The sequence below is a fragment of the Puntigrus tetrazona genome, chromosome 5 (genome assembly GCF_018831695.1).
Source record: "Puntigrus tetrazona isolate hp1 chromosome 5, ASM1883169v1, whole genome shotgun sequence".
Lineage (NCBI taxonomy): Eukaryota > Metazoa > Chordata > Actinopteri > Cypriniformes > Cyprinidae > Puntigrus > Puntigrus tetrazona.
Genome location: NC_056703.1, coordinates 22,373,099 through 22,398,739, shown reverse-complemented (window position 1 = coordinate 22,398,739; position 25,641 = coordinate 22,373,099). Strand labels below are relative to the sequence as shown.

General features: G+C 37.4%; 1 protein-coding gene across 2 annotated transcripts in view; it reads left to right on the top strand.

Moving 5' to 3' along the window:
* The window catches only part of tmem132e (transmembrane protein 132E), a 247,991-nt gene that overhangs the window by 156,439 nt on the left and 65,911 nt on the right, over window positions 1-25,641 (top strand). The window contains exons 1-2 of one of the 2 annotated variants that reach the window (XM_043240649.1): window positions 20,022-20,459; window positions 21,376-22,303. In XM_043240649.1, the coding sequence (XP_043096584.1) occupies window positions 20,390-20,459; window positions 21,376-22,303 (998 nt within the window). In that variant the 5' untranslated portion in view covers window positions 20,022-20,389. Of the gene's footprint in view, window positions 1-20,021; window positions 20,460-21,375; window positions 22,304-25,641 lie in introns of those variants that run through there. The other variant, XM_043240650.1, reaches the window with a different exon arrangement.

Here is a 25,641-nt window from a genome sequence, read left to right as displayed (position 1 = left end):
TTGAGAGTTAGCAAAGCAGCTTAATTAGCCGGGATCTGCTTGTGTGGGTCGGGATCTGTCGGTGTGTGTTTGTCTCGTAGGGCTGATACCGACTTGGCAAAAGGCACGACAGAAGACGTGGACAGCTGTCAGGGGCTTTAATGAAGAAAAAGGCCATGATCAAAGACAAAGATCAGCTCAGCAGCCTGGCTACAGGGCTTTTCATTATTACCACCCAATACGGGCTAAAGGTTGCTTGGCTTTGAGCGTGCCATGCTTATTTGACGGAACCCTCCAGCTCTACAATCACGGAGTTTAATCACGTTAATCATTCGTCTTTCACAAGCCAATTGAAATGAACAATCATGTGTTGACACATTCATATTGCTTGAGAGAATACGGCTGTGATCCTCAAAGTAATTCCAAGCACTTAATAAGGGTCTGCCGGTTTGTAACCTTAATTATTGAGTACAGGTTTTATTGAATAAGAGCTCATTAACAGCCACAAATAAACATGCTCGGGTATGCATAATAAATGGAAATCTTACTTTTGTGAGAAAATATTAAAAGAACATGTTTGTGTAATTTCTGCACATGTTTTTCGTCTCTGCAAGCTGTATTTATTTGATCAAAAAGTACAGTCATACCGTAAAATATTCTTGCAATTTAAAATACCTATTTTCTGTTTTCATATAATTTATTTCGGCATTATTAACAGCCTTTACCCTTGTGTCACGCAAAACTATTCTAATATGCTTATTTGCTCAAGAAACAATTATTAATAGTGTTAATGTTTTAAAAGGTTAAACATTTGTGCGTACTTAGCTGTTTATAGGATTCATATTTGTTTGTTTTTTCAGGATTACAGCTTAACAAATGTACTAATTTCGTAAATATAAATCATTTTCTGACCCTAATCAGTTCATTGCGTAGTTGTCACATCCCTTTCTGCTTGTCTTTTCACATATCATGCAAAAGTTACATATGCCTGGCTCCTTTTTTGCTTCTTGCTGCTATTTATATGTCATAAGGCATATGTGATTGTTACACATTTGTACATCTTCCAGGAAACTAGATTGTGTTGGTTGAGGTCACCTAATATATAAACCTCTGGAGAGGATTTCATTTGTATCCAGTCTTGCTTTATCTAATGTTTGCACAGCTTTTGTAAAAAGCTTTAAGGCTGAACTGTGACCACAGGACAGATTAATCTTAAGTACCATACCGCCACAGTCATTTTGACAGCCAAATTAGAAAAATGTCTTTTCACCTTATTTGTTTATATCTGGGCATCACCCGTCTCAGCCTTTGGTTTCAGAGCTGCACGGAAATCACAGAAGCCTTTGTTTGCGCCATATTTTATCATGCATTTTCTATTCATGCTGCGCTATAAATGCCTGTTTTCCTTTTTTTTTTCGCTAACTTCCGATCCTTAACACCAGTGTTTCATTCTGCTCATTAAATCGAATAATCAAAACTGCGGAGAGATTGCAAAGAGATTCCTGTGCATATGTTTAAATAGCTCTTCAAACAGTCTTCAGAAGTGGCAAGCCTCAACATGTCCCCACCCCTTTAAAAACAAAACCAAAAAAAAAAGAAAAAGACAAAACTTTCCCCGAGCCTTTTTGATGCCGTCCTCATGCATAATTGAAGTGGCTTCCTTGTATCACGGGACAACATCAGAAGAGCTTTAGTGTGATTACAGAGAGCAGGCAGTCTTTTGTTCCAAGCCCCGTACACGAGGGTGGAGATGCTAGGACCTCTACACAGATGTTCACACATAAGGGTACTAAATACGGCAGATGCAAACAGATGGACCCAGCTTGCTCAGCACCATTGCTACAGGAGCAGAACATAGCTTAATATTTATATTTGGAGTGTGAGAACATTTTCCGAGTTGACAGCAAAGCTTTTAAGATTACGCGAAGAGGACAATGGCTGCTACTTAGCAGATGCTTTACATCTGAGCGACTTACACTGTACTAATTGTACGGACGTTCCCTTCGGAGCTACTTCGGGTCAAGCGCCTCGCTGGAGAACACAATAGGCCTGCAATGGGATCTCAGTTAATCTCCAGATGATGAGTCAGCCCAACTTATTGAACTTGTAGCCTTTGACTTAACAGGTCAAGTCTTTAACCGTTACTACACTGCTGCGCAAAGGCAAAAACCAGTAACTACACTAACTTCAGGATTCATCAAATTCTTAAATTAGATTTGCTTAAGAATACATTTAAGAATATTGTATTTTTAAATTTATTAAGATTGTTCATGTCTATTCTTCCCTTGAAACTTTTTGAGAAACTTCAATTTAACAATTTAAAGCTGCAAACTTTTCTAAAGTCTGTAACTTTTGGCACTTGGCGGTTAATAAACAGAACTGTGTACATTTTGCGGAAGAACATTTGTAGCCAGAGCTACTTCTCTCTGTTTATGTCTATGGTGAATTGAAAATGGATTCGTGGTGTACTTGATTATTATATACATTTTGTACATTATGAACAAAAAGTTGAGTGCAGATTGGACTGCAGCGTAAGGTTGGCGGACAACTTCCAACTGGTTTTAAATGTACAACAGTGATGTGTTTAATGAATGCATTGTGTGTGTGTGTGTGTGTGTGTGTGTGTGTGTTTGAAATTGCCACAATAATGTTTTCTGTAAGGGATAGGTATAGAGTTAGGTGATAGAACATATTGGTTGGTCAGTATAAAGGTAAAGTCCCCGCAATTCACCGAAAAACAAATGTGTGTGTGTGTGTCCTGTACATATTACTCTGGAAATTCTCTGAAGTGACACAATTAATAATGTAAACAATGATCTGTCATGATTAAGTGTGAGCTTTTTGCTGCAATTTTACAAAGCTGACTCAAATAATGGCCTTGTTTCTAATTGTATAATTCCACGGCACATGAGAGTATGTGACATCAATAGTATCCAAGTGAACAGACATTACAAAAAAAGGCATTTAAAGTGTTTTTCTTCGGTTTTCATGGTTATCAGAAAGCCAAAAAAGAAGAAAAAAACAGTACTCAATCAGATCTCCAAAGCCTTCCATTTTCTTCAAAAAAAGATATTCTTAAGAAAACGTGAACTTCCTTAAAGAATTGCACGAGCATACTGTTTATCTTAAGAAATGTCTTACCTTCTTTCTGAAGATGACGTTCAGGATATTCCTCCAACCCCAGGACTCTCAGGCATGTTTAGGCTCAACAATCAAAGAGAAGATTCAAATATAAAGTCAAAATTCAAACTTTTTCCCCTCACTTTCAATGTTGGCCTAGTTACTGCATTTGCCTTTGTAGGACAGCATAACCACCAACGTAAGGATGTGCTGGTGTGCATGTGGACATCTTGTTTTTGCACATTTTTCAGATATGACAAAATTGTCATCTCGTGTCAAAGTGTAAAATTAACACCCACCAAGCTCCAAATGCGAAAGAAATTGGCTTTGGCAAGCAACTACTCACTAGTGGGCAGTAACTTTGCGAGAAAATGGTTTTGGTAGTCGAATATTGAACGTTTATGCAAGATGTTTATGTTAGATGATCAACTCCACTTGCTCAGACTTACACGTGAAATATTCATTAGATTATACCATCTAGAGATTGCATTAGGAACCCTTTTTCAGCCTTTTTAACAAGATACTGTAAATAGTTTAGCTTATATATGATGCAATGAGTTTTCAACCGATATAAATTCCACAAGTTACACCAAATGAGTTTCTTTCTTCTGTTAAACATGAAAGAAGAAAGTCATTTTTACAGGTTTGTGACGTTTAATTGCTAATCATGCAGAGACAAAACCATGGATTCTCAAACTCTACAAAATTAGAATAGTTTGCAAATTAGAAATGTAAAAGATATTCAAAATATGTAGGTCTATACATTTTTTGTAATAAAGTCAAAAGTGTTATATTTGGAAAATTTGCTGTCAAATATGGATAAGTGGATATGACAAAAATGTGCAGAGATTATAACCTTAATTCTTTATGAACAAACAGAACGGAGGGAGAATTGTTATTATTGCTGCCAGGCCTTTTTGAATAATATTTTGCCTAAATCCACAGCGAGTGCGGCAGAGTTCATGTTTATTTTTGAAGTACTGTCTACAAAATCAACCTGTAATCATGTTTATTATGTTTTTGGTTCTCAGACACTTGTTAAAAGCATTTCCCAGAAAGCTCTAATCCACTAATTGTATGTAAGGTTCGAGATATTATTTACCACATAATTTACCTGCTTATTTAGTACCACATTTATGTGCCAAGTTGAAATTAGACAAAAGGTTCAAGGCCTTTGGGTGTTTTGGAGCAGTGTGAGAAAGTTTCAGGCTGTGTTCAGTTTTTGGAGGTTTTTTGCACTGTTTTCAGTTGTTTGCAGCAGAATATAAATGTTTTTGAAACGTGTAAAATACATATAAATATCAGTCAAAAGTTTGGAATAGTTTAGAAATAATTTATTTTCACAGAGGCTGTATTTATTTGATCATATTTGATTTATTTGAAATACAGTAATATTGTAAAATGTTTAAAATGAACTACTTTCGGTTTGAAGGTATTTTGAAACTTGAAAATGTATTATTTAAAGCGTCGTGTGAAGGTCCTTGTCCACAATTTCCAAATTCATTCGCGTTTTTTTGGCTTTCTATGGATGCAAAAACTGAAAATAGAACCTGATCTGGATTTATTCATTCATTTATTTAATTTTTTTTATGACAGGCAAAAGTTTTGAAGGCCGCGTGTGTATTTCACATAACTGACACAATGTAAGGTCATATTTATTTTTTAATGTGCAAGTAATTTCGAACTTAGCGTGCAATGCAATATTTTGATAAAATAAATGCAGCCTTAGTAAACATAAGGTACTTAAAAATACTGAATTATCCCAAGCTTTAAGCTAAATATACGAATATTTAATATATTGTTGAAAAAAAAAATTGACGCTTCCTATCCAGATCAGTGAAAATGCATTAGCAGGGCAAATAAACGCCGCTGTTGGCCTAGATTGGCAGACTTTTGATGAGAGCGTGCACAGAGAGAAGCCCTGCATATTTAAGTGAAGCATTCTGCTTTGCTCCAGTCGGCGAAGATTGTAGCGTTCCCGTCCCAGAGTCACTCGCAGGAGGGGGGATTTTAAGCAGTGACAGTTAAAGTGTTTTCCGAGGGTTTAGCTTCCCTGTCTTTTTAGCTATTCTATGAGGGCAGAACCAAGGTAAAGCTGTCACAGACGGGCCGTTAATCTCCCATTCACACCTCTTATCACCATGACAGAGACAGAGATGTGATAGACTGCTCCACAAGCAAGGAAATTCTTTTGACAAAACTGCTAGCGCTGTTTATCCTTGTGCCCGGCTCTTCGTCAAAGTGCTTCTCTTCTCGGTTACGACCAGAATGCACAAGCACATAATGGAGCTCAGCCTCTTACATCCCTGTCGGACACAAGGGAATCTATTGTCAGTTTCAGAAAGCACTGACTGATAGAAAAACAGAATCATTTGTTAGGAACTTTTTTTTTTCCTTTTTTTGAAGGTTTTGTGGGGAAAAGAACCCGAAAATGCACAAACGTTGCAAGGAGACCAGGCACAAATGGGGAGAGAGACATTTTCTCCGTTACACTTTATTAAAGGGGCTTTTTTTGCTTTTTATTTGCAGGAAAGTGAAAACGGGAGAGGAGGGGTATGATTCAGACATGATCCAGGTCAAACTTATACCTGGATCCCTGTGCGCTAACAGCTCTTATCTCTCACGAACAACTGCTCTGCCGATTGTGGTATATAACATTATAAATGCATTCACTGTCACTTTTGATCAGTTGAGTCAATCCCTGCTAAATGAAATGATTAATGAAGCAAAATAGTCCCGCATTTTAAAAATGACCTTAAATCTTTGAACAGGTGTGTGTGTGTGTGTGTGTGTGTTAGTGTGTGTAAAAGGAAGACACTTCTAGACGTTTTGCGTGGCTCAAATAAATGCAAATGCATACCGGTTTAATGGAGTTAATGTTGTATGTTTATTTACTCAGATATTCTTCAGCATATTTGGCCAGTCACACAATCACATCTCGCTTGTTATTCATAATGAGGTCACAACTCCAATCAGCTATCTCCAACTGGCACTCAAATCTCTCTGGCTATGAAACATGTTTGGCAATGAGCATGACTGGGATGAGACATCAAACAAACCAGTCGTCGGAGGCAGGACACCCGTAGCATCTCATTCAAGCAATTTTTCAACCAAAACTGAAAATAAATTAATAAATAGAGATAGCTTACTAAAAACCGATCATATTTAAGCTGCAATTTTGCACTTAAGAAAATGCTGCAGCGAGTCATAGCTGTAATAATGATAACCAGGATTGGAAATAAAAAATAATACCAAGGTTAAATAAAAATGCCCCAAAACTGAATAATGAATGTTTATAACTTAAGCTGGAGGGAACGTTTCTAGCATCCTTGTGGCTCTTCATAGGATAAGCGATTTAAAAAATGCATGGGTTGTGATATGATAGGCCTGCAGTTAAGTAATATCACCCGAGCGTATGTGATTTTATCCAACTGTTCAATAAGCAGAAAGTTAATGTTAAGTCACTTACATGTTAGTATCATCTGTTTTCGCTCTTTCACAAATGAAATGAAATGGTTATCAGGGCTTATTAGTTACTTTTATTAATTTCCAATTCTAATATCAACTCCTACATAACTGCTTATAATATCTAAATCATATGCACAAATATAAATTAATATGTATATGTATATAAATCATACTTGTGTTCAACTGAATGTCTCCATTACGTTTACACTGAGATATTGTCCCAGTTCCATACACCCCAGAAACCTTCTCCCTAACACATACCGTACTCTCTGGGTAGAAAGTCATTGGATAAGACAAAACCATTTTTGTGTCTTCTTGATTTGATGGACATGTTTGCAATTGGAGAAGTGAAACTCTGTAGTGTGAACATGATGTAGATAAAGGCAGTCAGATGTTTGGAAAATATCTGTTATTCTAAAATATGTTGTTTTGAAAAATCACACGTTCTATAAAATGTGTCCATCAAAAGATGATTTGAAAACCCAGTGTCTCCCAGAACAATATGTGCGATTTATCTTTTTTCCTGCAAGCCTGGTTTAGTATATCACACCTCTCTCGTGTTGCGTTCTTTCATCATGATGTTATTCACTGTTGTCAATTAATATTTGAACACCAATTTTAATACAGATCGATTTTTTTATCCCTTTGCCACACTACAGTTTATTATAAATGTACTCTAAAATATACATTTTGTTACATGCTAAAGTTATATTTATTTTATATAAGTTATATAATTTAACAGTTATGTCACCAATGAAGTTCAATGGAATTTCAAGAACTGCACAATAACCACTAATTACTTTCTTTGTTTTGAAAATCTTCATTGAGGAAAAAAAAGCTATTTAATTTGACAAAACATTGTAAAAGTGCTCATGGCGTGAGATGCTGAAAAACATCAAGGCAAAAAAACGTCAGTCTACATAACTAACAAATCACATCTTCCTCCATATGGTTTAATTAAGTCAACTGGTAATTTATTCTCAAAACATTTTTAAGCCAGACTGCTAACAGTAATAAGTCCTCAACTGTATACATAGTATTTTTTTCAATTATAGCAAGATGTGAAAAATTAACAAAATGATCAAGCAAGTAATTTTCTGCTTCTTTTTCAGTGCAGTGTGCTTTAAATTTCAGGGGAGTGTTTCGGTCATGAAGGACAGTAAAGGAAAGAACATTTAATTAAATAATGATAAGTCAAAGATGGATCCGCTGCACAAATTTACTAACCTGTCATTTGCCAACATTTGTGTTTGTCAGTCAACGGCTAAAACGCCAACAAGTGCAAAATCTTCAAACATAACAGGCCCTTTTCAGAAGACAATACAATTCCATGAGCTGTGTGTTTAGCTGTGCGAACCACACTTGAAAACATTATCCGATACAGAGCCACAGGATCACAATTACAGTCAAATTTCACATTTCATAAGAAAATAGACCACTTTAAAAATGAATCTGGCGTACTACTTTTAGTAGGTGGACCTGTGCTTATGTTCTGTAGGGAAGTGGTTGTAGTGGGGCAAGGCCAAAAACATGGGGTTGTTTTACTGCTCTTTGGATCAGTTTACTGAAATCAATGATTACACAAAAGTTCAGTCATGGATTTTTTTGCAGTTCAGTTCAAGCAGTTCTGACATACTGCAAAGTGCTTAATAGGAGACAAAAAACTTTCAACCTGAATCTCTGAGAACCAAAATAAATAATAATAATATGCAACATATATATATATTCTCACCCTTATGAAATTTCAGTTCTCAATGACTTTCTTTTCTTCTCTGGAACAAGAAAGAAAATATTCTGAAGAATATTGGTTTTCAAACAGTTTTGGTGCTCAATGACATCCATTGTATAGACAAAGGCTATTCTCAAAATACTGCTTCCGTTAGAAATTTAAAACCTTCAGCCTGTGCTCTGATGTTCAATGTTAGTCACGACAGTATTGAACTAATACTTGGTTTAATTGTCACTTTCATCTCATCTACTATATGCAGAATGATCTGATGTTTATGATAGGCCACATCTTGTGAAATTCCTTTGATGGGATTGTTTCAGACTGCATCTCTCAATTCTCGTATTAGTTTAATACTACTCTTGACCTTTCCAATATGTCAGGCATGCAAATCATCATAACGAGGAGAAGTTGTTAATGCATTATATACATATTTAAAAGTCAATCAAAATTTGACAGAAAGGAGAGAATTGCAGAGATAAATTATATATATATATATATATATATATATTCCTTGTGAAACAAAGGGCCTCAGCAACTCTGTTTTAGTCAGCAGCTTTTTTTTAATTCTCCCCATGTTAGGCCACATTTCTTCACATGATCCTCTCCAGGTGGTCTTTTTTCTTTTACCTTTGGGGTTCCTCTGGAGTGCTTGCCTTGTGATGTTGTCAGCTGGTTTTCTAAGAGAGCAGCCAATCCATCTCCATTCGCGTCTTGCAGTTTGCCTTGTTTTGCCTCCAGCCACAGGTCTTCATTCTTGACTCTGTCTGTACGGCTGATCTTGAGGATGTTTTGAAGGCAGTTGTTAACAAACTTCTGTAGTTTGTTGGTTGAGTTACGTGTGTGTGGGGAAATTAAATGTTATTTTAAGAAAAAGAAGTCACATTCCCAGACTCCATATTTATGCAGTACATTCACTTTACAGGTACCAATTTAAGTAAAAACTCAACAGTACATCTGCTGTTTATTTTTGCCACCAGAGAGAGAGGTTGAGAAGACAGCTGTAGGCTACGGTGCATAAATTAAATCAAACAAAACTTGTGTATGCTGGTGGGGTACAACAACCTTAACCGCACACGGACACTGGCCTTTACAACTTGTTTAAATGCATAGATAGGCCAAAATGCAATGGACTGCAAAGCGGCGGTGCAAACGGCTTCTCTACTGTGGCCTATTAAGGAGCAAAAGCCCAACATAGCATAAAACACCCACTTTGTAAAGGCGCTTGTGGTATGGTGATCCTGAACGTCCCGTATTCCCAAGCCTCTGCTTGATTTAAAAAACAAATTGCTGTTTCAGCTTTTTCCCCCTCTCAGCCTATTTCTCCAGTCTCTAGGTGGATTTAATATCTCCCCCGAAGGATTGCTTTGAAGGAAGGCTAACCTTGGTGCTAGCTTTGAGAAAAGTTCCCAGGGTAGTCCATTAGCGTCTTGTGAATGGCGTTAACCCAGTACAGCCGAGCTAAACGTTCAAATGGCTCTAGAGAGGTCCTGGTGGTTCTTCTACCTCTTACACATAAAAAAAAGTTGCCTCCACTCCAAGGAGCTTTTAAAAAAGTTGCTCTCTATTGTTCCGCTTTTTCAATCAATAAATCATACGCTCGGCTTGTGAGAGTTTCTTGAATATTTAATAGAAATGGCTTGTTTCCTTTTATCTGCCAGCTCTCGAAAGAGAGATCAAGAAATCATCACTAACCATTGACTCTGCATTGTTTCCTTTTATCGGTCCGATCTGAAGCATGACAAGTCTGACTTGAAAGCATTGTGCAACAGGTTGAATACTTTCTGACCTAATAGCATGGCCTCATTTTCAACGCTTTCATGAAATCGGAAGCATTCTCTTTGAAAATGACTTCAGTGATATCACATGTGTCCTTAAAAGGCCTACCTGATCTGAATGTGACTCGGGCTAGCTGTTTTATGTCCTAAACTGACTGTTATTCGCTTTGTGTTTTGTGTGAAATAATTTGATTTTTTGGCTTATATAAAATAAAAGCTCATCCTGCAGCCTCATCTGACCACTGGTCATGAACATGTGTATAGACTTCGTTATAAAAATATTTGGTCGCCCAGACAAATTATAATTTCAGAGATGTAATTGGAACCAAAACAGAATATACAGAATATCTACCACTTTAAGTATTAAGTAACTATTTTGATAAATACTTTGGTAATACTAGAATAGTGAATGCTTCAATATTAACTTTTCCCTCAATAAATTGCACATACTGCATTTTATTTATTTATTATTGCAGTCATTTACAACACGCTGAATCCAACCTCATGTTTAATTCTGTAAAACTGAAGTAGTAAGTCATCATGGCAGCACCTTTTAGTGGTTTAGCAAAGAATATACAGTCACACACCATCACTGTCAAGTCTAAACAATGGAGAAACAGAATCTGTCAAAATGCCCTAAGGCTGGACTGTGTGAGTTTTTGTTTGCTGAGTAAGTAAAACTGTCATATTTGGAGGTCAGTGATAATGGCGTAAATGTGCGGCCAATGAAGCTGAGGTATGACTTCTTAGGCACCGTGATATCGATGACCCCTGTCAAACTCAAGGCTGCATCTACAGCTCTGTTCTCTCTGGGGAAGTGTCAGAAGGTAGCAATCTATTGACATGACCTCTTTAGCTCCAGGGTATAGATATCCCATCAATGCTGATGTCTATCATCTGATTGTGCTGTGCCGAAAAAATAGTAAACGCCTGTTGAACATTCATAATGAAGTGCAGTGCTGTTGTGATAGCCTGCGCTCGTCCTCATAAACCATGCTTCATTAGAGCCATTTTATGGGAATATTCAGTGCAACCTGAATCACATCATAAAAAAAAGCCATAACAATATTAATGTGTAATTTGAGAGTGTTCTGCGATTTACTTATAGTTTCATTAGCGCACTACGTAGTGATGGATGCTTTTAAAGCATATAATGAATGCTGTTATTTAAAGGAACGTTTAATAAAAACTGCATTTTCTTTGTTCTTTCTCGTGTTCACATTGTAATGCTCACCCACATTTTATCACACACACACACACACACATATATACAACAACTTGGCTGGGGTGTTATAATTTATTTTATATGAAAAAGCCAATCATAGGTAATTTACTAAGGTTTTTAAAGTGCAGTAGCAAAAACAAGTTTAATTGGAAGTGTCAAAGTTTAAAATTATTTAAAACGTGCAATATTACTTTAAAATATTACAATGTGTATGTACTCTGGCTGTGTGTGTGTGTATGTGTGTGTGTGTTTGTATGTCTTTATACACACTCACACATTTATATACTTAACTTTTGAGATTTACTTATATATAAACTACTCCGATTGGTGTTAGAAAACAAACATAGAACCAGAGGCAATAAAAAAGACTGCACATAGCACTATGTACTGTACAATTATGTATACAAGAAGTGACAGCCATAAAATTGCTCAGACATTGCCACATTGACCAATCTGAGTAAAGTGATCATTGATGGTATTACACATTAATATGAAACACTAAGTGTGCACAAAAAGTACAAATTGAAATGCAGTAAGTGGCAGTAGTGTTTTGTGATCACCTTGGCATGCCACATTTAATGTATTTGTTAAAGTCCTGATAAAAAAAGTGACCAAGTAATCATATTGCACATTCTGCATCTGTATACAAACAGCAGTATAGCCAGAAAAAAAGAGGTTGGAATGAATTAAGAGACTACAGAACTGCTTGAAGGTTTGTGAACCATTTAGAATTTTATACATTTCTGCATGAATGCAAACCACAATTTTATTGTATTTTCTGAAAGCAAGTGCTGAAGGTACACAGAGGACCCACTCAAACAAATCAGACAAAAGAGGCCATTTGTCATTTAATCCAGTGTTACATATTTCTGTGATGCAAAATTATGTAAATTTGTGCTTTCGGTGTCTTGTGTGACCCCCTTTTACCGCAATAACATTCCTTGTAACTACTGATCAGTCCTGATTGTAGGATTTTTAGCCAATGGCTTTTAGCTTATTGTTCAGTACAGAACCGCTGCAACTCTGATGTTGATGGGTTTCCTGTTATGAACAGCTTGCTTCAGGTCCTTTCACAATATTTGAATCAGATTAAGATCCAGACTTTGACTTCATTCTGAAATATTAAATTTGTTCATTTTTAACCATTCTTTGGTAAAAATGAATTGTATGCTTAGGGTCATTGTCTTGCTGCATGGCCCGTTTTCTCTGGAAAAAATGATCTGAAACAGATGTCCTGATATTTTTCCAATTTAGAATTAATTGTTCCATTAATGATGGCAAGCCAACCCGGCCAAGATGTAGCAAAAAAGGCCATGATACCTACAACACGACCATATTTCACCTTTGCCTTTTTTAGTCTAAAGTCTTGACAGCACCTGTAAGAAACTGTCCTACAAGCGAGAGGTCCTTGTTATTAAACAGATGGTTTACTGGGTGCAATGTGTCTTTGATTGTATTTTTGGCCCTTGAGAAATAGTGGGAGGGAGCACTGCTTTCCAGACAGGATAGTAAACAGCCAGTGATTTTTTGGGGTTGTGTTGATTATCCTTTGTAGGGCTCTCATGTCTGCTGCAGTGCAACTGGAGTACCACACTGAAATGCAGTACACTAGCACGCTTTTGATGGAGGAGTGGTGAAAGGACATCAGCAGCTTATACTTTCTCCTAAAAGCGTTCAGAGGAAGTGCTGTGCCTTTCTGAGGCGTTAGCAGACCAAGAGAGATCATCGAATATGTGGGCTCAGAGGATTTTAAAGATGTGGACCATGGTCCTCGTTGTTGTAGATTGGGGCTGCAATGTCCAGAATGAGCTGTTTTGTTTATCGGAGGTGTTGTTATCAGAGCACCACACATCTAGTTTCTGGACTTCATCTCTGTAGACCATTCATTTCCTGAGACCAGTCCAGTCATTGTTACATCGCTGGCATATATGAGGATGGAGAGTACAGTGTACAAGGAGTAGAGGTGTGTGCTCTGTACAAAGCCTTGTGAAGAGCCAGTGCTGAGCGTGATGGTAGAGGAGAGGTGGGGGTCAAAATCTGACAGTATGTGGCCAGTTAGTAGCTGTGCTCAGGTTTACCCATAACATTGAGTCAATTAAAAGTACGCCTAATGGAAAAATTTTAATTTTGCCAAAACGTAGATATATTGCAAATACATTTTTACACTCACATGATGTAGTTTTTCTAAAGAAGTAGCATTTCGCAAAACTGCAGTGGAAAGTGCAAAGTCCAAGACCTGTTTGGATAACCACTTATTTACACAGTGCATGTCTGCTGCATCTACATGTCTCTTTAAAGATACACACCTGCATCTCCTTCGGTTAAACACAATGGCTAATGTGTTGACTGCAATATACTTAATCTGACCAACATCTCTTGCCATGACCTTTTGTGAAAGCAAAAAATTTCAAACAGAACAAATTTTTTCACCATAATCTAAATATGAAAACCATTGATACGCAAATACCACAATTGACACATCCGCTGTTATGAAACGTTTGGCCATTTCAATATGGCAGATGGCTTGCATATAACAACCCCGTAGGAGCAGTCACTAATGAGTCATTTAAGTATACATATCTATGATGAAAACCATCTCCTAGTTCTGCCAGCGGCTTGAGAGCATCCTTTGAAATGTCAAAAAAGGTTCTCCCTAATCATATGACAAAAGTAGTGAATGATTAGCAAAGTCATGCTAAAGTGTTTTGCAATGCCAAAAGACATACATCTCCTAGGTCTGCATATTAATTGAACTTTTCCATTGTGCCTGCGGATACACTGAAATGTAGAGGTGCTTTGGTGACAGTCATGCATGAAGGAGTTTGATGACAGCTTGAGTGGCGCAGTTGATGCACAAGACATGTCACATCAATTTCCTGAGTATCTTCTTGTATGTCACGGCAATGTTCATATCCAGTGGCTAATCAGTAATGATTTGAATGAACTTGTCACATGAGCGTGTAGTTATTTTGCTTTGGGAGAAGACGATGAAAACGGTCTTGTGCAGAATAACGTCTGTGTTTTATAACACAAGCTGTAAAAGTGCCTGTAATTTTCTGTTGTTTAGTGTGGCATTTAGCCATGTTTTAGCTGTACAATTAAAATAAGCATTCGACTTTAATGTTTGCATTTGCCGTAAATAACTTTTACATTTGATTAAGTACAATCATAGCTTATCAAGAGCAGAATCCCCCTCGGCTCACAACAGCTGACAGGCCAAGATCACTATCTTTTCAAATTCATCAGCAATAATCAAGGCTTAAGGTCTTATAGTTTATTGTATTTACTGCTTGTCGATAAGCAGTTTGTCAGGAACGGGGAGGGTGTTCATCTCCAAATCTTTGCCGGCTTAGTGAAGTCATTCCAATAAAAGACTCGTGGTCTAACGAAAACTGTTCTGAAATAGTGCTCTCGGTGCAGACGTTAATGAAAATTAATCTGCTTAATCTGTCGCATTCGATAGTCTCAAGGACTTCTAGCTTTATTTGTTCAATTATAATCTGTTTGGTACAATTATTAATATCGTACCAAAATTTGTTGGTTGTTATGGTGACTTGGTAGGGCCTTAACTATGGGAAGGGAAAAAGTCAAGAACCAAATTGAGAAACATGTCATTTGTTTTTGAATATAGCATTTGAATAAGTGCAATCATAGCTTATGACAAGCAGGGTCCCCTGTGGATTGCAACAGCTGACAGGCCAAGATCACAATCTTTTAAAAATTCATCAGCAATATTCAAGGCTTAAGGTTTTATGTTTTATTATTGTCATACTTGATCATCATAAGTATTGCCCTGAAACCTTAAGCTGCTTTTTTTTTGGTGACTTTTAGAATTCTCTACTGTGGGAACAGAAGAAGGTAAACTACATTAAGAGTTACATTTATTTACCTTATCTGTAGGCTGAATTTTAATTAAATTTCTATGTACATGAGCTCTCCATAATGCTTTTCACGTATGAAGTACAAGTCATGTCTAATGAAAAAATATGATCACGACGCTTCGGGCATTTTACAGTTCATGTAAAATGTACTTAAATGGTTTATTGGCATGTCCCTGTCGGTTAACATATTCCATAGAAAGCTTTCAAGTCTGCAAGAAATAAAAGTTAATTATACCTATTGTATAATTAATATGCACACAGATTAAAATTGTAAATTGCATTTTACATTTCATACTGTAAATTACAGTTTATAATGTAAATTATACAGAATGCAACTCAACAGGACAATTTTAGTTGACTAAAATGGTGTATACCATAATAAAATTTCAACTGAAATTTATGTCATTGACCTTATACATATTAACAGAGAAATACTACTACTACTAAAATCTATTTTGCACCTTAAAATATACATATCATGTGACCAAGTAATCAAACCAAATGTTTAATAAACATATATTTGAATAAATAACATGCAAATGCAATACAGAACCAAGCAGGGACTTTCTTACACAAAGTTATTTATGTATTTATTTGTTTTTTTTTTATTTATTTATGTCATATTTCCAGTGTTTAACCAATGCCCCCAATGGGTTTTAGATTTAAGTTTTCTAAATCTGCAGAATGCATTTTAATATGGGAAATGTGTTCAACTGCCTCATTCTCAGCTCAGTGTATAATCAAAATTAGTCGAAATATCTGTTTAGTAATGGATATGTACAACTTTGTAAATGAGTGCCATTTAAATTATTCTCTAGGCATACCAGTTGCATACATACACTTTATTAACCAGTTTAGATCGTATTCTACAGAGACTTAAAATGAGCATTGAAACAATATAATTAAATATTCATAAAGACCAATAAAAAAATGTTTCCTTTAAAATGTTTAAAACACCTCCAAGATATTAAGTATGTTCTGTGTACTGAAGATGCTATAGACTGTATTGTTTATGAAGGTGAAAGCAATGCGCTTCACTTAAAATCATTTATCAGCTCACCTAGACATCTTCTCAGTCAATACACTCATTAAAATTCCCAGTGGAATGGGTCTCTCCCAATTGTGTTTTTTTTCCATGCTCATTAAACACTCTTCTAAAGTACAATCAATGCAGTTAGCAAAAATGATTGCGTGTTTGTGTCTGTGTGTATTTGAGGGCAGGTATGAATACACTCGTTTATGTTAGGCGTCTTATTTCATAGCCAGTTAAATCACTCAGTAATGCTTAATGGCGCCATTGTATATGAATTTTAGGAAATTTCTAAAATAGTTTATAAAGCTTACATAGTTACAAGTAACATAGTTAATCGACAGATAAAAATGATCAATACCATTTCCCACTTCTGTGGCTTGAGCCATACACGTTGGAAATGCTGCAATTGTCATTTTCACAGCTTCTGGAAATGAGGATATGTTTTCCTACACTGTGCACAGAATCATAATTTTGCTTAGTTGCTATAATTAGCCACTTAAATATTTCATAATCTGAATGTGTGGCAATGCGCCTCACCATCCGAATTCACTGGATTCTGATTTATATCCTGTCAAATACTTAATGACAAATCTCCTCATTCCCTTTCATTTAATTCTGCCATAAATGACTTTGCAGCAAAGCAGTGGCACCGCATTAGCAATCAGCTCCCCGCTCAGTATCTCACATTTTCTGTTATTAAGTCAATTTTCATCCACTCATCGCAAAAGGCACTTGTAGGACAGACAAGGGCAAGTGGCGCAAAGAGGAGAAAATGCATTAGGCATCATGGTATTGAATGCTGAAATAATGGCAAAATATGGTCAACGGTTTAGAATCGGAATATCTGTAAAGCCCATTTCCCTCTAACCATTTCCTTTCAACACCTTCTCTTCATTGGAAACAGAGGCCATAGTGCTGTAATGAAGAGAATGCAATGCAATGGTAGTCACTATTTGTGATACGGCAAAGCCTGACGTGATGCTAACGGTCGGAGCGCCTGTTTCTTATGTAAATCACTTCATTTGCAACTGTTGCTTGTCATGCTAACTCAAGCCAGAGTTCATTCACTAGCCTCTGAATCACTCCGACTGACAGACTCGTTAGCATAGCCATGGATCAAAAGGTTTGATGTACCCTTCAGAGTTCCTGTAGTTATAAATTCCTTTTTGGTGAATTAATGGACTCTTTATTTGGCCTAACGGATGAATGCTGATGAACTCATAAGGGACAGTAAGGTGCTAATGACAAATAGCTGACTCTTAGAACAACTGTAAAAATCGAATAAATAATGAAGGTTATGATTAAAGCTGCTGAGATTAACTAACCGTGAAACTGTTGATTGCACTACTTTTTTTTTTATTTCTTCAGTTGAGTTTTGTAACCAACTGCAGAGCTGTCTGTTGTGCACATGAATGTAAATAAGTTCCATTTAAGTTTGTCTTTAGACCTGCCAATAACAATAAACACCTGATGAGATTTCAGCTATCCCATGCACAGATACTGTAGGTACACAAATACTTTTTATATTTCACTTAATTTTGCTGTAGCAGCTTTAGTGAGTATAACATAATGAGAGCATTATAATGCTGCGAAGCCCCCTATATAAACAATTTTTACAAAACATGATGAACAGTTTTGTTTTTCATGCTGCCAAAAATGTGGAGTTATTCAATGTCTTGTTTTGGCACACCCCTCAAAAAATTATATCATGTAAATCTTATTGATGAAAATTAAATGAGTACAGTGTCAAAGGAAACAATCAGAAGTAGTTTATTTTTAGACATAATCTTACAGCTGTAGATTATCTATTTTACCTCTACTTTAAATACTGTATCTGTTTTTGAAGTTAAATCTCACATCAGTTTAAGAGACGTGACTTTATCAATCATGGAATTATGCAAATTTTTGTTTTTGCAAATCGAATGGTGCATTCTCCTTATCTGTCGTATGGTGATTCACCTTTCAAATTACATCATCCCAATCTTTGATCATATGTCACATCTTGCATTCTCACTGCCTCTCCTTCATTCAGTTTCCTGTCTGTGCAATTCCTTTGGGGTACACTTGAATGCAATAATTCAAATGGGACGATTACACTAGCACTTCTCCTGTCTTTTTATAGAGATGTTTTCGAGGTACAGCTCATTAACTAACACGCTACCTTGTTCAATTTGTTCAGTAATTCAAACCAGGAAATGCAACACCATTTAAGCATTTTCAGATTTTAACCGACTCTAAAACAAACAACAGAATCAAGATTGCAAATGTAGGTTTCACGCACTTTCATAATGTGTGAATGTGGGTGGGGGACTTTTTTTCTAATGCTTATTGTCACTTTTTTTTCTAAGAAAAGCTGCATGGATTATTTCTTAGAGCAATTGCCCCACTAGACAGATTATTTCAAAGGCAATATGCATGCTTGTGGGGAATATCTTATTTTCCTTCCAGCATCTTACATTGGCCATGTGGCAAAAAAAAAGTGTGGGAATACAGAAAAGAATGACAACGGCGAGTTAAATTAAACAGTGAATCTCCAGGATTTCAAAGGCGTATTACACATGACGATTCCATTATCTTTCATAAGGCTTTGGCTAAAAGCTTCAGAAAGCCCCCAGGATTGTATCGAGCCACACTCATTGACCAACAGATGTGTATCCTGTTACTGAGTTCAGCAACAGCAGTCGCCACTCCACTACACCCAGAGGTCTATTAGTAGGGCTGGGAGGAGGGATCGGGGTGGATTTTTGGTGTCATGTTGTAGTCCCATATGTGCCTTTTTTTGACACAGTGCACAGCCTATGTAGTGATGGGTATGATGTATTTGATTCTGTGACCTCTCATAGTGTCTATCCCTGGGGGTACTGCAAGCATATAATCTGATGATGTTATTGAAATATATACATTAGACTGCCTGTCTCTAGAAAAAAAAAAGTAGTTGAGAAGAGCTCTTTGGTGTTTAATGTGTTTGTAATGGATTGCCTTTCAGAGGCATTAGCTCATCCCTTTAAGAGGCATTCATATCTGTTTCCACAGGCCACAGCCACACCGAAAGGTGTTCAAACCTCTAAGCTTGAGTGAAACCCAATCTTCTGGCTTTTATAATCTGAGCCTTTCCGTTGAATGCGTGCGATGATAAACGTCAGAAATGTAATGGAGCGGAGGGAACCTGTCTTGAAAGTAGAGTCTCAAAGATGTCATTTGCATCACTGAAAGTGGCACACGATAAGTCACATTCTGGCTGAGGTATGCACTGGTCAGAAATGCTGTGAATGATATTTTTCTGCTCTTTGTGTAGACTTTTCTTTTGTTGTAGAAGTAGTGTAGCTAGGCACAGAACACCGTCCCAGCTTCTTTTGAGCACTTGAGAACTCTCTGGGCAATTGCAAGGGTAGACGACCCACCAACTTCAAACCCATCCCCCAAACTCCATTCAAATGTGTCTTCCAGAGGCTGCTGGATGAGGAAAGAAGGAGAGCTAATTCGTCAATGATCTTTCTACTAATCCCCCACTCTTTGCCTGAAGGCGCTCAAGCTATGCATCCCTCCCCCAAACCCAGCCCCCCTAACAAATACACTCTCCCTCACACAGACACATTCAGAGTCTGCCTCAACACGTCCAGTGGGAGAAGATGAATGTAATAGGGTAGTTTGTAGTCTGCCACGGTGGTGTCCTGGGAGGAGAGCTTTTGCACTGGCTGTGAATGAGAGCTAAAGGGTTTATTACAGTTTGGGGTGAGGTGTGGTGAGACAGGGCGGTGTCTAGGCTTTGTCTCGGGCTGTAAGAGGAGAACGGGATCTGCTAGGAGGAGTCACACTCAAACAGGAACTGGAGAGAATAGATGGAGTGAGCGAATGTTAGTGGGGACTCACTCCGATCATGCTGCAGGGCAGGAGGTGCCTTCGGAGCCTCCCAACAGGCACAAGTGATCAGTCTCTCTCAGATCTTTGAGCAGGTTCTGGATACACATTTGGATTACTACTGAGAGGATACTACTCGTGTGCTTTCAAGTTTGGAGACTTTGAGCAGGTTTTCAAAGCTTGAACTGAGCTTGATCTGCAGCTATCACATTTTTCTGCGGCTCGGCTTCAGCTGCACGGATACTTTTGTGTGTGTGTGTGTACCTATGAAGTGATTCAAGTTGTGAAGTACCCTGTTTAAATGCAAAGCATTTGTGGAATATGGGACATTTTGTTGTTCAAGTGGATTTGCCATGGATTCTTTGTTCACTTCGACTTGTCATTATGATAAGTATGTTTTACTGTTCCACAAATTTTTGAGGGCAAGTTCTATAGTAGAATAGAGTGCATGTGTGCCTTCAAAAACATAAGGCAGTCTCTTGTTATACAGTAGCTCTACCATACAAGTTGGGGGAATTATAGCTTTGAAAGTTTTATATTATTATTTTTATATACAACTTTGCTGTAAATATTACCCGTCCGAGTGTCTTCATTTCTTTCCAGTACAGGGAGATTATGATCGGTGTATTGAAGTTTCTCAACAATCGATTGGGCATCTAGTCTTAGGTAGTTAATCTTAGGAGCCCAAGAGATAGAGATCAATGATGTCTTCTGTGTACAATATGTTATCGGACAAACCGTTGCATGCCAGTCGATATCTCAGTTCACTCAAAAAAGACCAGCTCTGTCCTCTCTTTGAAGCCAGTGTATTCGCTATATGAATTTAATGCTTATTATTTGAATAAAAAAAAATTCATCTAATCTGAAAGCTCTCACTTTTGCATGCCGTTAATCAGTCTATTGTTCTAGCTAACTGATCTCCCGAGGCATGAAAGGGAGAACAAGTATTTGCCTTTCTTGAAAAATTTCCGTGCCACTAGAAGATACAGAACAATTATTGAATTATATTTTTAAGCAAAAATAAGATGCAGTGAAACCTACCTGTAATTTTCTAGTTTTCCATCAAGTGCCACTTGTAGTGCTGTAACTCAAGGGGTTTTCCTTTTAAAGCTGTATAAAGTTCCCACTTAGGTGCCTACTTAAGGGTTTAGATTTGAACAGGGTTCCTTGAACTCTAGAGTTCCTGAATTCTTGAATCTGGTCTGTTGAGTTTAAACCTATGTGCAAGCTGTTCCAATCATTGACTACCACTATTTTATAGTCAGTGCATATTTAACTGGATTTTTCTTGTTTCTTTGTCTTTGCAGTTGCTGGTAAAGTTTCTCCTACCAGTTCGGATGCCCTTTTCAGTGTCCCGGTTCCTAGTACCACCTCCAGCCCGCCAGAAGTTTACCTCCCTGCCAACTTTAAACTATCCAACACACAGTTGGCATTCTTTCTCCAAGAGACCAGAGTTCAACCATATGGCAGCCAACGTGGACACCCTCTTCAGCGTTCAGAAAACTTTGTGGTCTTCCAGACCAAGGAGCTGCCTGCAATCAACATCTCACTTGGACCTTTCACCCAAGACCAGACATTGTCCAAGGACCTACTGCAGCCGTCAAGTCCTTTGGACATTCCTGGAAGGCTGACCGTCAACTGGAAAGTCCGGGCCTTTATTGTGCAGTCTAGAGTATTTGCTAGTAACCCGTTGGTTCAGGTGCTGTTCTATATCGCAGGACGGGACTGGGATGACTTCAAGATTCAGGACAAACTTCCATGCGTGAGGCTGCATGCTTTTAGAGATGTTCGGGAGATCAAAACGTCCTGCAGGCTTCAAGGGAATCTGGCGCAGTGCTTGGCCCAACTGGATCTCCCTTCCACATGGTTTAATGCTAATGTAGCACCACTGGGTCGCAGAAAGTCCTCAGGGACAGATGGGCTTGAGTTGAGTGGGGAGACCCTTCAAGTAGAGCTTTATTATACCCTCCATGATCCAGACAGCAATGATGAATGTGGAGAGAGCTACCCACGCCGAGGAGGGGCATCCAGAGGGGAGAGTTCATCCCAACAACCCCTTCTACGTATTGGGAGCATCAGTTTGTACCAGCCCAGTCAGGAACAGCTGGTGGTAGACAAACAACTTGACAAGAACCTCTTCCTGAGGCTACCAGAGAGGCCATTAAAACCAGGAGAGACCCTCAACATCTACCTGCTCCTGGTCCCAAATTCTACTGTGGAGCAGTTTACACTCAAGTAAGTTCTTGTCTAAAATTTTTTATCCATGGCTGGAGTGTTTTGGCAGGGCTTAGAATAAGCAAATTCTTCATATTAAATATAAGCTGTAGTATAGTTATTGCATACACGGTGCCATTTTCGCATAGCAGTACGCATTCACCACGTTGGGATTTATTCATGTCTCATTCATTGTCTCGATTTCTGCAAGCTCCAGAGAGTTGGAAAAAAAATCTCATTGACTCAGATTCCTTACAAGGTGAAAACTGATTTCCAAGAGGCGAGACACAAATCACAGAGGATCTAACTAAATCTCTAGTGCAGTGCCAGGCTTTAAGAGATTGTGAGAAGGATTCTGCTTTTCAAAGTAAAGACATAATGGGTATTAATTGACATCTGTTCAAATTAAATTTCTCATGAGCTTGACCCAGTTCTTGTCGAATTAGAGCCAAGGGGATATAAGGCATATTTCTCATCTGGCCTGTGTGTTTTATTTTATATCTTATCATCAACAGAAAAGGAGGGTTATGGTTCTTGTGTAGTAAAATAATTTTTTAAATCCTTGAAGGCAGAGGAAAAATAGCCTTTTTTTTCTCAAATGAGAGAAATCGGAGGGGAGGTAGGATATTAGCTGCTCTCTGACGCATGTCGAAGGAACGCTTCATAAACAGAGTCCCTCTAATTGTAATGGAAACTCACAGACTTCAATTTAGAAATTCACCATGAATTAATTAGGCTTCGATAACTCATTAACCTGAACAGAAGTAGGCAGAGCTGTGGTGTAGCCATAGCAAGTATAGTTCATTAAGTTTTGTCTGACATAGTCTGAACTTTAGTCCGTCTGTCTACAGAATTGAACCTTTTTTTGTGAAGACTTGACAATCATTATGGTTCAGAAGATGTTGTTGGTGTGTGTGCAGTATCATATGTTTTATTTAGGCTGTATTATTTTTATTACTTTCTGAATTGCCACTGTACTGAAGAACAGTAATGGGGGAAAAAAGTATTTAGCGATTTTTTTTTATGCCAGTTGTCTTGGTATACTGACACCTAGAGGTATGGATGCGGCATCACACTATGCCCTATTCGCTGTCAGATATGATTCATTTATTCAACAAGCAAAAATTGCTGATAACAGGAGCATATTAAATAATATTCAATGTCTGGAAATGTTAACCAGAGTATCTCAATATTGAGACAAATGTGCTTTTTTATGCAAGTGTACATGATTTCAACATTTTTTTTTCAAAAGTAGCATTAATTTGTTTGTGTTTTATCTCATTTTTAATGAGATAAAAAATATTGACTGCACCTTTTAAAAACAGCTCTCCTTTTTAAGACATATAAATCAATATTATGTGCCATACAGCCTTTAAAAGAAAAGCCTGCTCAAATTACAGAGCAGATGTGGGCATATCACAGTGATGTGACCAGATAGTGACAGAGTACGTTGCTGCTTGTCACTACAAGCATCATGATCCACTTCCTAAACCTAATCCTCTTAATGTTATGGCATATGTAGAGAATTATCCTTAGTTTGGAAGTGAAATCTGTAAGAGTTATCTTCATCCCGGGGCATTTTGCCAAAAAGGCCCATCAGCCTGATTGATATTGTAAAGAAGCAGTTGCCTAATTTCTATTCCATGTCATGAGGGAACGATTTAATACCTTTTTGCCAACCTAATATCTTCAATGAAAGTTCATCTGTAGTAGTTTTTCAGTTTGCTATGATATTAAATTCCAAACAGTAAATCTCTCTGACCTCATACTTTTATGCAGTCTTATTGGAGTTTTTGTGGTCCAGTATTGTGGCATTAATTCTCCAAGGAAAATCTGAAGAGCAATAAAAGCTTGGGCAGAAAGAAAGGAGATGAAAGTCTGAAGTTGAGAGCTCTGAGCCAGTCAACTCAATGGGAGGTGAATTAAACTGTGCTGGGAGCCAAAAGTTGAGGGATACCAACAAAAAAGGCTATTAAAGATGTAATAAAGGAACTGTTTAAATATGAATTAAGCTCATCTGAAGTCGCCACCCACTTCACATTCCTTCTCACCAAGAGGTTCCTTTCCTTTTTCCTACAGTGTAAGGCCTTCAACTGTTTTCAACTGTTATTTATACAGATTGCATCTTAAAGGCATTAATCAATGGAGAAATATTATATTTTGGAACGACAGTGTCGACCCGCTAATCATCTCAAAGTAAAAACTACCGGCTCACCGTTCTAGAATGATCATCAAAAACATTGTGTTGTACGGCTAACAACTGAGAAAAAAAAAATCACAATATTTGGGTCTGCCAGGGGGCTACTTCAGAGCTGTTGAGGCAATACAAGATTGTTGCGAGTATCTTATTAGCATTTAAATGTCTTTTAAATTAAATTGACTACATTAGTACATGCACAATCGGTTTCCAGCAATTCAGACAAACAGATGTTGTGAGGCAAAAGCCAGTGGCAACATTCAATCATTTGCCTACCCAGGAGGTCACAAAACAATTCTAAATATAATGTTTTCAAGTTGAATGCAGAGCTGTTGAATTATACAAAGACAGAATAGTTGGCCTGTCACATTGTTCCTTGGCCAGAATAGTTATCAGAATATGGCTAGTTGGTGTTTATTATTATTATTGGTGTGAAACTGCAGACATAAATCATGTTCTAAAGAGGTGATCATTTATCTCTTCTGCTTGCAGATGCTACATTTTTCTAAACAAATTCCTAAATATACATTGAAGGAGTCCATATTTAAGGACGAGAATATTTTAGAGATGAGAAATCTTAGGTGGACTTCATAGGTTTGAGCCAGTAAGCAACTACCCTAAACGCCTTAGTAACCACCAAGCAGCAACAACCTAAAATAGCCTAGAAACTGCATGGCAACATTCTGAGCACCTTAACAACCTTAATGTATTGTGGCAGTGAGATTGCACTTTTTATTCAGAAAGTGTGTTCGCTAAATCCTTTCTGATCATTATTTGCATTAGTTTTGTACTTTTTTCAAGGCATGAACATAAATTGCATCCACTGATCACGTAAAAATTTGGATAACAAACAGTGAAGTAATAATGGAAAAACAAAATGCTGTTTATTGACACTTTATGCCAGCTAAATGGTCCTAATGATTGGCCGACTCATCCTTTGCATACATATGCAACTGTAAGACCTGAAATATGAAAGATAGTCAGAAAAATGGAGATAGTGAAAAAAGGTGATCATTTTTCCCGCTTAAATGATACATGAATCTTTATGGGTCATGTTACATGATATGCAAAATACATAGTAAACATTTAAAGAGAGAAAAAAATAACTCTTTAGAGGCCAAAAGTGAGCAACAATACGTAATTTAATGCAGTTGCTGATATT